The following is a 14998-nucleotide window of genomic DNA, read 5'->3' as shown; positions in this document are numbered from 1 at the left end:
ACCCTCCTTGTCTACCTTGAAGAAATTATATCCTCAATTTCAGTCTTTGTCTGTCTTAGAGTGTGAGTCATGTCAGTTTGCTAAGCACCATCGTTTACCTTCTACACCTAGAGTCAATAAACGGGCTTCATCCCCTTTTGAGTTAGTTCATTATGATATTTGGGGCCCTTGTTTTATTACTTCTAAAACTGATTTCAAGTATTTTGTTACATTTGTTGATGATTATTCCCGTGTTACTTGGTTGTTTTTAATGAAGAATCGTTCAGAATTGTTTTCTATTTTTTGTGCCTTTTGTGCTGAGATTCAAACTCAATTTAATACTTCTGTGAGTATATTGAGAAGTGATAATGCTAAGGAATATATTTCTGGCAATTTTCAAGCCTATATGTCACAAAAGGGCATTCTTCATCAAACATCTTGTGTTGATACTCCATTCCATAATGGAGTTGCTGAAAGAAAAAATAGACATCTTCTTGAGGTAGCACGGGCACTCCTTTTTCAAATGAAGGTCCCTTAACAATTTTGGGATGATGCAGTTTCTACAGCTTGTTTCCTGATTAAACGTATGCCATCATCTGTGCTTAATGGTGAAATTCCTTATACCATTTTGTTTCCTTCTAAATTTTTGTTTCCTATTGAACCTCATATCTTTGGTAGTACTTGTTTTGTGAGAGATGTTCGTCCACAGGTTACTAAACTGGATCCCAAGTCTCTTAAGTGTCTCTTCCTTGGCTATTCTTGACTTCAAAAACAGTACAAATGTTTTTCTCCAACCCTTAATCATTATATTGTGTCTGCTGATGTTACCTTTTTTGAATCTACTCCATTCTTTCCTCCCTCTCCTAGTTATGAGAGTCAAGAGGAGGAAGATGATCTCTTAGTCTATTATGTCCATCCAGTGTCAAGTCCTCAGCCAAGTCCTCAGAATCCTCCTGCACCAGCACCTGCTCGACCTCATCGCCCACCTGTTGTTCATGTTTATTCCTGGAGACTCTTGACTAAGATCCTCCATCAGCTTCTTCGTCAGAAGATCCAGTTTCATCCACTGCTCCTCAGTCTGACTTAGATCTTCCCATTGCTCTTCGCAAAGGTAAGCATCAATGTACTTATCCTATCTCTTCCTTCGTATGTTATGATCAATTGTCTCCGACATCTCGTTGTTTTGTTAGTTCTCTAGACACTATTTCCATTCCTAAAACTATTGCTGAGGCATTGTCCCATTCTGGCTGACGTGCCGCAATGGAAGAGGAAATGGTGACTTTAGATACTAATGGTACTTGGGAATTGATGCATCTGCCTCCAGATAAGAAAGCTATTGGATGTAAATGGGTTTTTACAGTGAAAATAAACCCCAATGGTAATGTGGCTCGTCTCAAGGCTCGCCTTACAGCTAAAGGATATGCTCAGACTTATGGGACTGACTACTCTGACACTTTTTCACCTGTTGCTAAATTAGCTTCTGTTTGCTTATTCGTTTCCTTGGCAGCTAGATATGATTGGCCTTTACATCAATTGGATATCAAAAATGCTTTCCTTCATGGTTATCTCCAGGAGGAAGTTTATATGGAGCAACCACCAGGATTTGTTGCTCAGGGGGAGTTAGCCAAAGTTTGTAGACTTCGAAAATCCCTTTATGGCTTGAAACAGAGTCCTCGAGCTTGGTTTGGCAGGTTCAGTGAGGAAGTTCATCAGTTTGATATGCAAAAGAGCAAATCTAATCATTCAGTGTTTTTTAGACATTCTAAAGCTGGACTAATCCTACTTATAGTATATGTTGATGATATTGCCATCATTAGAAATGACTCTGCAGGCATTTCTTCACTCAAGTTATTCCTTCAGACTCAGTTTCAAACAAAAGATTTTAGGCATTGAAGTTTCAAGGTGTGAGAAAGGCATCTTCTTATCTCAGAGGAAGTATGTCCTTGATTTATTGGCGGAAACAAGTAAATTAGGTGCCAAACCATGTAGTGCACCAATAACTCCCAATCTTCAGCTCACAGCAGGAGATGGTGAACTATTTGAGGACCCTGAGATGTATAGAAGATTAGTTGGCAAACTTAATTATCTCACAGTAACTCATCCAGATATTGCATATTCAGTTAGTATTGTAAGTCAATTTATGTCCTCTCCAACTGTTACCCATTAGAAAACTTTGGGGCAAATTTTATGTTACTTGAAGGGTGCTTCATGTAGTGATCTCTTATATAACAATCATGGGCACTTAAATATTGAGTGCTTTTCAGATGCAGATTGGGCAGGTTCAAAGACTGATAGAAGATCCATTACAGGATATTGTATCTTTGTTGGAGGAAACTTAGTATCTTGGAAAAGCAAGAAACAGACTGTAGTTTCTCATTCGAGTATTGAATTAGAATATCGAGCTATTGCCCAAGCTGTGTGTGAAGTTATGTGGACACATCAGTTATTGGAAGAAGTGGATCTTGAGACCTCATCTCCTGTCAAACTATGGTGTGACAATCAAGCCGCTCTTCATATCGCCTCAAATCCAGTGTTTCATGAGCGTACTAAGCATATTGAAATTGATTGTCATTTCCTTCGAGAAAAGATTCAACAGAAGATCTCAACAGGACATGTCAAAACCGAAGAGCAATTAGAAGATATCTTCACAAAGCTTTGAATAGGGCTCGGGTTGACTATATTTGTAACAAGTTGGACATAATTAATACCTATGCTCCAACTTGAGGGGAAGTGTTATAGAAAGTCAATTCTATAATTATGTACATAATATTCTTTATTAATTAGGTAGCATAATTATTGGAATCTCTTCCCAATTAGAATACTTAATTATAGGATTCTTTGTATATAAATACCTTGTATCTCATTCAAGAAAATAAAAAGAAAATATTCTCTTCACAACCATATAAGTTCACAAGTTGCCAAAGCCACAGCTCGATATTCTGCTTCTACACTTAACCTAGCAACCACATCTTGCTTCTTTACTTTTCCAAGATATCAAATCACCTCCAATCATAATGCAATATCCAGAAGTAGACCGTCTGTCTGAAGGAGAACCTGCCCAATCTGCATCTGAGTAACCAATAATCTGTGAATGACCCCTGTCTTCATATAATAGGCCTTGTCCTGAAGCTCCTTTAATATATCTGAGTATCCGAATAACTGCATCCCAATGACTACTACATGGTGCTTGAAGGAACTGACTGACCACACTTACAGCAAATGAGATGTCTAGGCATGTGATTGTGAGATAATTGAGTTTTCCAACTAATCTCCGGCATCTACCAGGATCTTCCAATGGCTCTCCCTGTCCAGGAACAAGTTTGACATTTGGATCCATAGGAGTATCTGCGTGTCTACAGTCTAACATGCCCGTCTCTGTCAGTATATCCAAAGCATATTTCCTCTGAGAAATAGCGATATCTATCTTGGATTGTGCCACTTCAATCCCCAAGAAATACTTTAGCATCCCAGGATCCTTAGTCTGAAAATGACTGAACAAGTGTTGTTTGAGTTTTGAGATCCCAACATGATCATTTCCAGTAATAACAATGTCATCAACATAAACAACGAGATAAATGCACTTATCATGGCCATTATGGTGGAAAAATACTGAATAATCAGCTTCACTCCGAGACATTCCAAATTGTTGGACTACAGTACTGAATGGTCCAAACCATGCTATTGGAGATTGTTTCAAGCCATATAAAGAACGCCGTAGGCGACACACCAAACCAGACTCCCCCTGAGCAACAAACCCTAGTGGTTGCTCCACATAAGCTTCCTCAGCTAGCTCTCTATGTAAAAAGGCATTTTTGATATCCAGTTGATGAAGTGGCCAGTGATGGATGGCAGCTAAGAAAATAAGAAGGCGAACTGAGGTAATCTTAGCCACAGGAGAGAAGGTATCACTGTAATCAAGGCCAAAGATCTGAGTATAGCCCTTTGTAACAAGGCAAGCTTTAAGTCTATAAATCTGGCCATCAGGCCCCACCTTGACTATATAAACCCATCGACAGCCAACAATAGATTTGCCCCTCGATAGTGACTCCAAATCCCAAGTGTCATTGTTATGCAGAGCAATCATCTCTTCAACCATTGCATTACACCATCCTGGATGTTCCAAAGCTTCTCTAACAGTCTTAGGTATAGAGACATTAGACAAAGTGGTGACAAAAGCATAGTAGGAAGGAGACAAATGATAATAACTCACAAAATTATAAATAAGATGAGGATTTGGAGACGAACAAATACCTTTTCAAATGGCAATGGGAGGAGTAGTATCGTCTGTTGAAGGCGAGACCGGAATAGGTGAAGATGAGGGAGGGCGAGAGTCATCAAGAGCCGGTGTTGCACCTGTATCAAGCAAAGGAGCATCAATGGTGTTGGTGGAAGGATGAGGACAACGTGAGTAGACGTGTAGAGGTGGTGGACTAACTAATGGTGGAGGAAGAGTAGGAACTGGTAAGACGATGAAAATAAAAACCTTGGATGCGGTGTTGGAGGAAAAATAGGAAGATATTTCAAAGAATGTTACATCAGTTGACACAACGTATTTATTTGTAAGTGGATTGTAGCATTTATAACCTTTTTGAAGCCTAGAATATCCCAAAAAGACACATTTTATTGATTTGGGCTGAAGTTTGTCCTTGCCAGGAGTGTGATTGTGAACAAACAAATACAACCAAATATACGCAGGGACAACTGATGGACATCTTGGTTGGAAAACAAAATGGAATTAGGACTCTGATTCTACAAAACAGAAAAAGGCATTTGGTTAATTAAGTAACAAGCAGTAAGAATAGCATCTCCCCAAAAACAAAGAGGAACATTATGGTGAATGAGTAAAGTGCGGGCAGTCTCAACTAGATGACGATTCCTTCATTCTGCAACCCCATTTTGTTGAGGAGTATAAGTTCATGAAGCTTGGTGAGTAATACCCCAAGAAGATAACAAATAAGTAAAGGGAGTAGACAAATATTCTTTTGCATTGTCACTATGAAGTATTTTAATAGAAACACCAAATTGATTACGTATTTCAATAGAGAAATTTTGAAATATAGAGAATAATTCAGAACGAGTCTTCATTAAAAATAACCAAGTGCAACGAGAATAATCATCAACAAAAGTAATAAAACAATGAAATCCCAAAGTTGTACCGACACGACTTCGACCCCAAATGTCTGAATGGACAATGTCAAATATGGACTTAGCCCTATTATTGACTCGCTTGGGAAAGGAAACACGACTTTGTTTCCCAAGTTGACATGACTCACATTCAAAAGAAGATAAACTAGAAAGACTAGGAACTAATTTTTGCAATTTGGCAAAACTCGGATGACCCAGACGATTGTGAAGAAGATCAGTGTAAGTGGTAGAGGCAAGAACAACTGGAGAATTTGAAATAGAAAGATGATACATCCCTTGTGACTCACGTCCTACTCCAATCATCTTCCCCGTACTCCAGTCCTGCACAACAACAGAGTTAGCTGTAAAGGTGACAAAATAATTGAGATTTTTAGTCAATTTACTAATGGAGATTAAATTATATGGGCATTCTAGAGTGAACAAAACTGTAGTTAAAGGAATAGATGGAATGATTTTGACTTCTCCTATACCCTTAACTAAAGTTTGTGAACCATTAGCCAAAGTAACTTTAAACAAAACCGGAGGAGAAACTAAAGATAAGAAAAGACTTTTGTTACCAGATATATGATAAGAAGTACCAGAGTCTAGGATTCATGGACCAGTGAGCGAAGACTGTGTTAGACAAGTAAAGGAATTACCAGAATGAGCACTGCTAGAAGATTGTTGTTTGGGTGTTTAATATTGCAAATTCTCTTTGTAATCAACTCCAGTTAATAGGATAGAATCTGACACCTAATCCTTTCCATTAGGTAATGGAAGAATACCATTTTCACCGGATTGAGCCATATAAGCAGTTGATCAGCCCACATTATTTGACAAAATGGGGCGTGGTGGTTTACCATAAAGGGCCCAACAAGTATCTCGAGTGTGATTACTCTTATCACAATAAGTGCAATAGAGCCTTTTACCCTTGCCTCTCTGATAAGTACCTTGTCTCGGTTGGTTTCCACTTTATGCATTTAAAACTAAAGATTCAATTCCGAAGAAATTATTCTTATTGAGTGAGATGCATAAAAGCCTAGCAAACACATCCTCTAAAGTAGGAACAATTGGACTAGTTAATATCTGGTCTCTAACAGAATCAAGGCCAAGTTTTAGCCCAATCAATGCCAAAACCAGCTGACACATCCTCTAAAGTGGGAACAACCGGACTAGTTAATATCTGGTCTCTAACAGAATCAAGGTCAAGTTTTAGCCCAATCAATGCCAAAACCATGAAGAACCTGTCCCGTTGTTACTCAGAAACATTATCAGCACATGGCATGATAGAATTAAATTCATCTTTCAGTGATTCTACCTGTCCCAAAAAACTAGACATATCTTGTTGATTTTGCTGCAGATGAACCATATCTGATACTACCTTATAAATAAGTTGCACATCATTTGTATATAAGGTTTTCGCCTTAGTCCAGACTTTGCAACAGGTTTTACAAGACTGAAAAATATTAAGTAGTTTTGGGTCTAGACAATACCACAAGAGACTACATAATTGAGCATCAATCTTAGTCCAATTAGCTCTATTTATTAAAGCTATATCTATGGCATTTTTAACCAAGTGGTCATCATACCCCTGCCTCATAAACCATAATTCCACTGATGCAACCCAAGACATATAATTTTGACTTCTTACTAACTTAATAATAGTAATAGCTGGTAAATTACCAATGGAAGAAAATATGGGTTTGAAAATCTCAGAACCTGTGTTGGAGGATGTATTGGAGAACTCCTCAATCTCAGACATGTTGGCAAGAGAAGCACACTAAAATGTTGCTCAAAAATACGTCAGAAAAGCCTACTGTATGAAGAGGCAGTGACAAAAAAGTGAGAAACAGGTGACGGGACCAGCGTAGCTGAGGTCGCCTGAGGGCGGCAGGTCAACTGCAAGAAGCGCCGGCAAGAGACGGTCGCCAAAGAGGGTTCACGCGCCGGCACGCCACAGCGGGCTGGCGACGCATGATAGTGCGTGTGCCGGAGTTTTTCACAGACGGTAAGTGGAGAGGCCAATCTTGGGTTGGGTAATCCACTAAGCTAGGCTGTGACAGCCACGGACTCCCAGAAAATGGCTGGAAAAAGAGGGAAAGTTCCTCCTTGTGAGGATTTTGTTTCAAATTTCAAATCAGACCCACCGAGGGCTCTGATACCATGTGAAAAACAGAACAGAAGAAGAATATTGAGAATGAATGAAGAGCTTGATTATTCACTCAAGCCAATGGTGTCAATTTATAATCTGTATAGGACAGCTAAATAGGAATTACAATCCCAATTAAATACATAATTATAGCCATGATTCTACCACCTAAATATATTCACACAATCACTACAAATACACATATCCTAATTTTTTATGATACATATCTTAACAAATCATTTTGTGAAACTGTTGAAAACAAGAAAATGCTTAACTTTTTGCTCTCATCAAATAAATCTAAGTTATCCTAGTGCAACAATCAATGAAGATAAAAATCATCTATAACCAGATAAAGAGACTATTTGAGTGAGATCCCCATACATCAGAGTGAATAGTCATTAAAGGAATCAAAGTTCTATTATTTCTTTAAGGATCAAAATATCTTGTGTGTTTGGCAAGTTCACAAGCATACAAACTAGTAAATCTAATTTGCATTGTCTATAACCAAAATAGGATATAAAATCTCTAAAGTAGAAAAATAAGAATGTCTTAATCTCCGATGTCACTGAATGATCTCTTGATTAGCACTCGTAAAATGTCCTAACAAAGCTTGGTTTGTTTTAGGATTGAAGAGACTGTTAATGTCATCCAGTAGATACAAGTCATCTTGTACTCTACTACTGCCAATCGTTCTCCCTATGTTCAATTTCTAAAATATGCAACGGATAGGAAAAAATTCAATTTTACATTTAAGAGCTTGGGTAATAAAACTAACAAATAAAAGGTTAATAGAAAAGCTAAGTACATGTAAAACTGAAGTTATGTTTATAATAGGAGTGCATTCAACTGAATATTAGCTAAGGATCTATTCGCTATGCGAACTTTTTCTTTTCGTAAACATGGGAAATAGGTTGTACACTTATTTGAAGAGCCTGTCATGTACTGGTCTGCTCCAGAATCTATAACCCAAAAAGATTTTTCAAAATTGGCCAAAAGAGCATTACCTGATTTAACAAAATTAGAAGAGGCAACTGCAGTAGTTTAAGATTCCAGCTGTGACAACAAATCCCTTAGAGACTACACTTCTTCATTGGAGAGGATCCCAATGGTATTTGTTTCTTCAGAACAATCCACGGTCTCAGATATATCTACTTGAGGTCTTGTTGATCCCATATGTTTACCACCCCATCCTTTATTTGCACGACCATGTAGTTTCCAGCAATACTCCTTTATATGCATGGATTTTCTACAATAGTCACAGTGTAAATGATCCTTGTCTGATGGACTATTATTGGAGTTATGTGACTATTTTCGAGCAGAAGCAGCTACTAACCCAGCCTTGTCAGTAGATTTATAATGGATCATGGCACTTCTACAACTCTCTTCCTATTGTACATAAGAATAGGTTTGCCTTAAGCAAGGCATCAGATCCTTACCAAGCACTTAGATCCGGATCTAATCATACTCTATGTTCAACCCAACAAGAAAGTCATAAATCCTCTCCTTTTCAATCAGTTTCTTTGGAACTTGAAAGCATCAGCAGTACACATGGCCTAAAAATCCTAATAGTAGTCCAATTCTTGCCATAAACCACTCAATTCGGTAAAGTACAGAGCAATGGTCAATTCACCTTATTTCGTACTATGAACCTAGTTTCGAAACTCATAAATCTATACATCATTGCCCATCTGAAAGAAAGTTTGAGAAACTGCATTCCAAATAACTATTGCATAGTTCAACAGTAAATATCCACGAGCTAAATGAGATTGCATCAAATTAAAAAGCCAAGACATCACAAGGAAATTCTCCGATTCACATTAACTATAAGTGGTATTCTCAGCTTCCAGTTTTGTTTTATCTCCAATTACACGTTCTTGTAGTCCTTTAGCCTAAATAAAAGACAAATAAGATCTTGACTATGCAAGATAATCAGTACCATCAAGCTTTATGGGACTGATTTGTAAAGAAGGATTGTCAATCATAATACTCATCTTAGTCTTTGAAATTTCCCTTTCTCCTTTAGCAATTTTTAATATCAAACCAACAAGGTGGCAAGGGACAAAAAAACACTTGTAAAGAAAAAGTGCAATAGCAGATTGCAGAAAAAACCAAAAAAAGTCCAAGAACCAAAAAATGCAAACCAGATGGGAAGATCAAGTGGACAGAGGTGCAACACTATGGGAAGATTGCTGGAAGAAGGATCTGCCCAAAAAAACTCAAAAGTAGCTCAATGCACCCGAGCATGGGATCAGCAGCAAAGCTTGAAATGGCGCGTGTGATCACGTGCGACACCGGATGATAGAAAAATTCCAAGGAGAGGCGGGTTGGCACCTCTCTTCCTTCTAGGACTGGCAGTGTAGGTTAACTCCCTCTGAGTTATGCCTAAAAGCTTAACCCTAGCAACCCTAACTCTATTTGAGAGTAAACTCATGCCAATAATGAATAGCACAACTTTAACACCATGTTGAAATAATTATTTTTGGGAGAAAAACTATTTGTGTCTAAGATAAGAGTTGCGGAGATGAGAATGTTAAGGTGGATGAATGGCCATACTAGACTAATAAAGTCCGTAATGAGAGTATTAGAGAAAAGGTAGAAGTGGTACCAATTGAGAATAAGTTGACAGAAGGGAGATTAAGGTGATTTGGTCATGTGAAGCGTAGGCATACGGAGGCTCCAATTAGACAAGTAGAGCACATTAGGGTAGAGCATAAAAAGAAAAGAAGGGGAGAGCATAGAAAGAAAAGAAGGGGTAGACCTAAACTGACTTGGAGGAGAGTAGTACAACATATCCTAAAAGCATTACACATTTTCGAGGATTTAACCCAAAATCGTTTAGAGTGGAAAAAGATAATCCATATAGCCGACCCCAAATTTTTGGGATAAAAGCTTAGTTAAGTTGAGTATATTCAATCTGTATACATAGGTTGTATTTATATACAAAAGATGTCACCTAAAGAAGGAATCCTAAATACTCAAGAAAAGGGAATTCCATCGAAAATGGAAGACTAACATAAATAGGAAAGAATAAAAATCCTTATAATTCAATAATACAGCACTACAAAGTAGCTATATACACATAAATAACGTGATTCCAACATTAACAATTCATGTAATTGCCATCGCAGTATTAGAAATTAAAACATAAAGAAGCAGTAAAGAGAATTTGAGAGATTGAAAAGATTGTTGCGGAGCAAAAAGGAGGCATGGTAGGGTATTTGTAGGTTGACAAAAATTTTATCTTCACAAATTGCTCCTCAAAGTAGTCCTCATATAGTTGTTGGGAAGGGTATTTGGGTCTTTTCTATTAAAAAATTGAAAAGCAAATAAAAAAAAAAATAGCCTATATTAGGAGGGTGTGAGGAATCCCACATGTAATAAAAACACCACGTGTACAGGGAATATAAGGGTGAAAGACCAACTAATTAGTTAATTCTAACATTTTAGCAATGATCAATCCAAGTCCAACTAAGCCCAAATTTTATACTTCTTTGATTCTAGCCTCCAATCTAGTTCTTCCCATCCACCCTTCAATTTAGAATTCTAAGATGGTATCAGAGCAAGTCAGGCCCAATTTCATTTAAATTTCATGGTGTCACTGCTGCATTCCAGTTGCAAGTTTGTATGGATGTTCAGTCCCAGCGAGACGCAATTTCGTTTGGTTTCAAGGGGAGGATTTCAAATTTCAATTTTCAAATGCCAATCAGATGTTCAATCCCGGTTGCCACTTGATAGACAGCGTTAAGAATCTCACATCTAATAAAAACATTAAGTGTAAAGGGTAGACAAGGGTGAAAGACCAACCAATTGATTAGTTCTAACCTTTTAGCAACAGTTGGTCCAAGCCCAAGTAAGCCTAAATTTCATACTTTATTGATTCTAATACATTTCCGAGAATTTAACCAAAAATCGTTTAGGCTTACTTGGGCAATGGTCATAAGACCAACTAAGCCTTTACACATTTCCGAGGATTTACCCAAAATCGTTTAGAGTGGAGAAAGAGAATCCATATAGCCGACCACAATAAATTTTTAGAATAAAGGCTTAGTTGAGTTCAGATGAGTATTGATTCTAACCTCCGATCCAATTATTCACCTCCATCCTTGAATTCAAAATTCTAAGAGGACAATGGTCAAAATGATCACTATTAGTAGAGGCAACGGTCATATGACTATTAAAAACATAATTCAAATTTTCCTCTTCCTTTTATTTTTTTAGTTCAACTAGGATTGGACTGTTGATCTCAAGTCGGTTCATACAAGGGAGGTGACCAAGACCAAGAGGGTTGTAGACAATTTTGGTATGATTTGGAGCCGATGAAACATTTATCGATTTTGGACTCAAGTTTGACATGATCGAGTCGGTTCTAATATGATTTCAGTTCCAAACCAAACCATGGCCAAGACTACAATTTAATTCAATATGAAAAATTAGCAATTGCGTGTGCACACATGCAATAATGTGCAAAAGCATATAATTGACTTTTTTTTCTCTTTTACATGTCCTTTCACAATGCATATAACAATTGCTAATTTGCCCAAATTAAACATAATTGTTTGATAAATTTGGTCAAAATAGAAGGTCCTAATGACAATATGTGTGTGTGTGTGTGTGTGTGTGTGTGTGTGTGTGACCAAAAATAATAAATTATATTTTATATTGTCATTTGTGTTGGAATAGGAATGTGCATATATATTGATGTAAATTAAGAGACTGAATCCTTGTCATTAAGGGATTCCTTGATTAGGGCCATTTTGTATATTTTCCTTTTAGGATGACCAAAAATGTGTACGTATACACACCCCATAGCTTAAGGGGATAATCAAGCAATTATTCCCCAAAATTCTCATCTCTCTTCCATTTTTCATGGTATCAGAGTATAAAAAGGCCTAATTTTTCTTTTCTTCCACTACACTTCGACACTATTCAAAATTGCCCTATCATTGTTTGTTGACCATCTGTCAAAACAAGGTGGACTATAACACTAGTCCAAAACACTTCATCAACCGACGACGAGTCAGAACCCAGAAAGCCTGCACCAAAATCCAAACCGTTAGTCTCCACGTTTCACCACAGCCATACCAACAGCATCACATGCACCGGCTCGTGGAGTGTTTCCCAACGTCCCCTTTTGTCAAATCTTGCACCAAACGACTCGCCTAAGGCCGGGGAGACATCCCAACCCTGACCCAACCTCTGGGTTTCTTCTTCTCCCCTGTCAAAAGGCCAACAGTAGCCCTCAGTGTTATTTTTTTGTCTCCAAAACCTTGGGTATCTTCACAGCAGCCTGTCTCTCTATCTCTCCATTTCATTTATAGTTAGCTATTTAAAAAAATAATAAAAAAAAAAGTGCAAAAAAGGTGCTACTTCACTGTACTCTATTATTCTAAGTGGAACTGATTACAATGATGTACATACAGTACCAAGCAGCAAAACAATAAGCATACTCATCCATTGCTTCTACAGTCCAACCTGGTAATTCATCTGCTTATTTCAACACAGTCTTTATTTAATGAGTCATGGATTCTTGATTGTGCCTTAGATCACATTTCTGATAACCAAACTCCTTTCTCTATTATATATTCTTCTTCAATCTTTTTTTATGTTACCGTAGCTAAGGAATCAACAACTATGGTCAAAGGAATAGGTAAAGCATACACCCTTCCTTCCTTACCATTCAATTTAGTTTTATTTGCACTTGAATGTCCACATAATTCGGTATCCATTACTAAATTAACTAAACATCTAAAGTATTTTGTAACCTTTTTTGCTGACTTCATTCTTATGCAAGACCAGGATACGAGAAAGATGATTGCAATAAGCCGTGAGTCACAAGAACGGTACCATCTCTTCAACCTAAAGTCCCTAGTTGCCTTTGTTCTAATGTTTCACCTGATCTTCATCATGGTAGTCTAAGTCACACAAATATCTTCAAACTCCAGAAATTGGCTCCTTCTCTTTCTAACTTGTCCTCTTTATATTGTGAGTCATGTCAACTTGGCAAACAAACCCATTCTTCTTTTCCCAAAAGAATTAATAATCAGGTTGCATTCCTGTTTGACATTGTTCATTCAAATATATGGGGTCAATGTCGAGCTGGTTCAACTTTGGATTTTTATTATTTTGTTACCTTTATTAATGACTATTCTTGTTGCATTTAGTTATTTTTAATGAAGAATCATTTTGAATTTTCAAAAATTTTGTGCTAAGACATATGCTCAATTTGGTGTTTCTATTAAAGTGTTACGTTGTGACTTGTAATAATGCACCAAAATATTTTTCCCTTCCATTTCAAACTTTTATGTCCTCTCAAGTACATTAAATAACCAACACATAAAAGTTATTAGTTATCCACAAATAGAAGTTCATGATAAAATTTTTTATTAAGCATTTTTTATTGCTAGTAACTGCCAAAACACAATAAAAGTTATCCACATTCAATTGTGAATTTTCCTAATTCCAAGATACATTATAAGAAATGTTAGAGCTTCGTATTTATTTGATAAATCTTAAGTTCATGATACAATTGAAATAACCAATAAAATTCACAACTTTTTTTGTCATTAGGCCAAATATAAGTTGAGAATATTTTTTTTCCGCTTAAAGTTCAACGGCTTAAGTCTAGGTTTTAATGGCTATATAATATATCAACAATGATAGGTAACAATTAAACAAGCAACATATATCGACAATTAGCTACTAGTCTACTACTAACAACTAAACCAAAAAACATGAAAAAACCTACTAATTATCAGGTTTCTACTGTAGTGTAGATCTTTCTACTTTCAAGGCTATGCTCTTTACAACATAGGTGTTATGGGAAAAAAAAAGTTGAGAAATAAATAATTTCATGGTTTATTGACTTAACAAATATATGTCACATGCCAAAATATTAAAAGTCAGCCAAATCAGTGTTCTAAGATTCTAAGCATTGTTTCTATCTTGGCACGAGTAGCATAAATAAAATTGTAGAATATCTAAAATAAATATCATCAAGTACCACTTGAAGTTGGCTCAATTTGTACTTGCACATAATTGCAAGCAAGGGTCATGGGATAATGACCCTCACTATCATAATTACACATAATGACAAATATTTTCACAAGTTAATGACTTGACAGTTATGGAAAGTCAATCACTATATTATTTTTCTGTATATTTTGTATTCTGTATTCCTATTTAAGATTTCTTATTTATGATTTCTTCCTAATTAGTAGAACACAATTATAGGAATCAATTGTATATATATACCCATGTACAGATTAATTGAAATCAATGAGAATCATCTCTTTCTACATGGTATCAGAGCAGGTCATCAATCTAGGGTGACTATTTGTTCTCACTACCCAGCTCAGGAGAGACCTTGGTCGCCGACCGGCCGTTTCAACCCCGATCAACATTGCCGGCGTCATCTCAACCCCCTCATTCCACCACCATGTGCTGTTGCCTGATCCAGTATAACCATTAAAGGACTTCTGATGTTTGGCTCTCAGATCCTATTTCGGTATTTGCTTAATTTGTGATTTTGGGTTATTTTGCTGCTATAATCACTTTGGATTAGCGTTTCGGTTAGTTTTCTTTGTCTCAACAAATGGCAGACAATAAGAATATTATTTCTGATGTGATTCCGGTGATGACTAAGATCACGGAACACAAACTTAATGGTTCAAATTACCTGGAGTAGAGTAAGACTGTTAGAGTCTATTTGCGTAGCATTGATAAAGATGATCACCTTACTAAAGATCC

At 36.8% G+C, this 14998-nt stretch overlaps 1 protein-coding gene across 5 annotated transcripts in view; it reads right to left on the bottom strand.

The window, feature by feature from the left end:
- The window catches only part of LOC110653494 (uncharacterized), a 91235-nt gene that overhangs the window by 58198 nt on the left and 18039 nt on the right, over positions 1 to 14998 (bottom strand). For 4 of the 5 annotated variants that reach the window (XM_021809170.2, XM_021809167.2, XM_058145720.1 and 1 more), the window contains one exon: positions 4231 to 4332. The exons of the other annotated variant lie outside the window; for it this stretch is intronic. In XM_021809170.2, the coding sequence (XP_021664862.2) occupies positions 4231 to 4332 (102 nt within the window). The remainder of the gene's footprint in view (positions 1 to 4230; positions 4333 to 14998) is intronic. 5 annotated transcript variants of the gene reach the window in all.

The sequence above is a fragment of the Hevea brasiliensis genome, chromosome 4, assembly GCF_030052815.1.
Source record: "Hevea brasiliensis isolate MT/VB/25A 57/8 chromosome 4, ASM3005281v1, whole genome shotgun sequence".
In the NCBI taxonomy this organism is placed as follows: Eukaryota; Viridiplantae; Streptophyta; class Magnoliopsida; order Malpighiales; family Euphorbiaceae; genus Hevea; species Hevea brasiliensis.
This window is presented reverse-complemented; position numbering and strand designations above follow the sequence as displayed.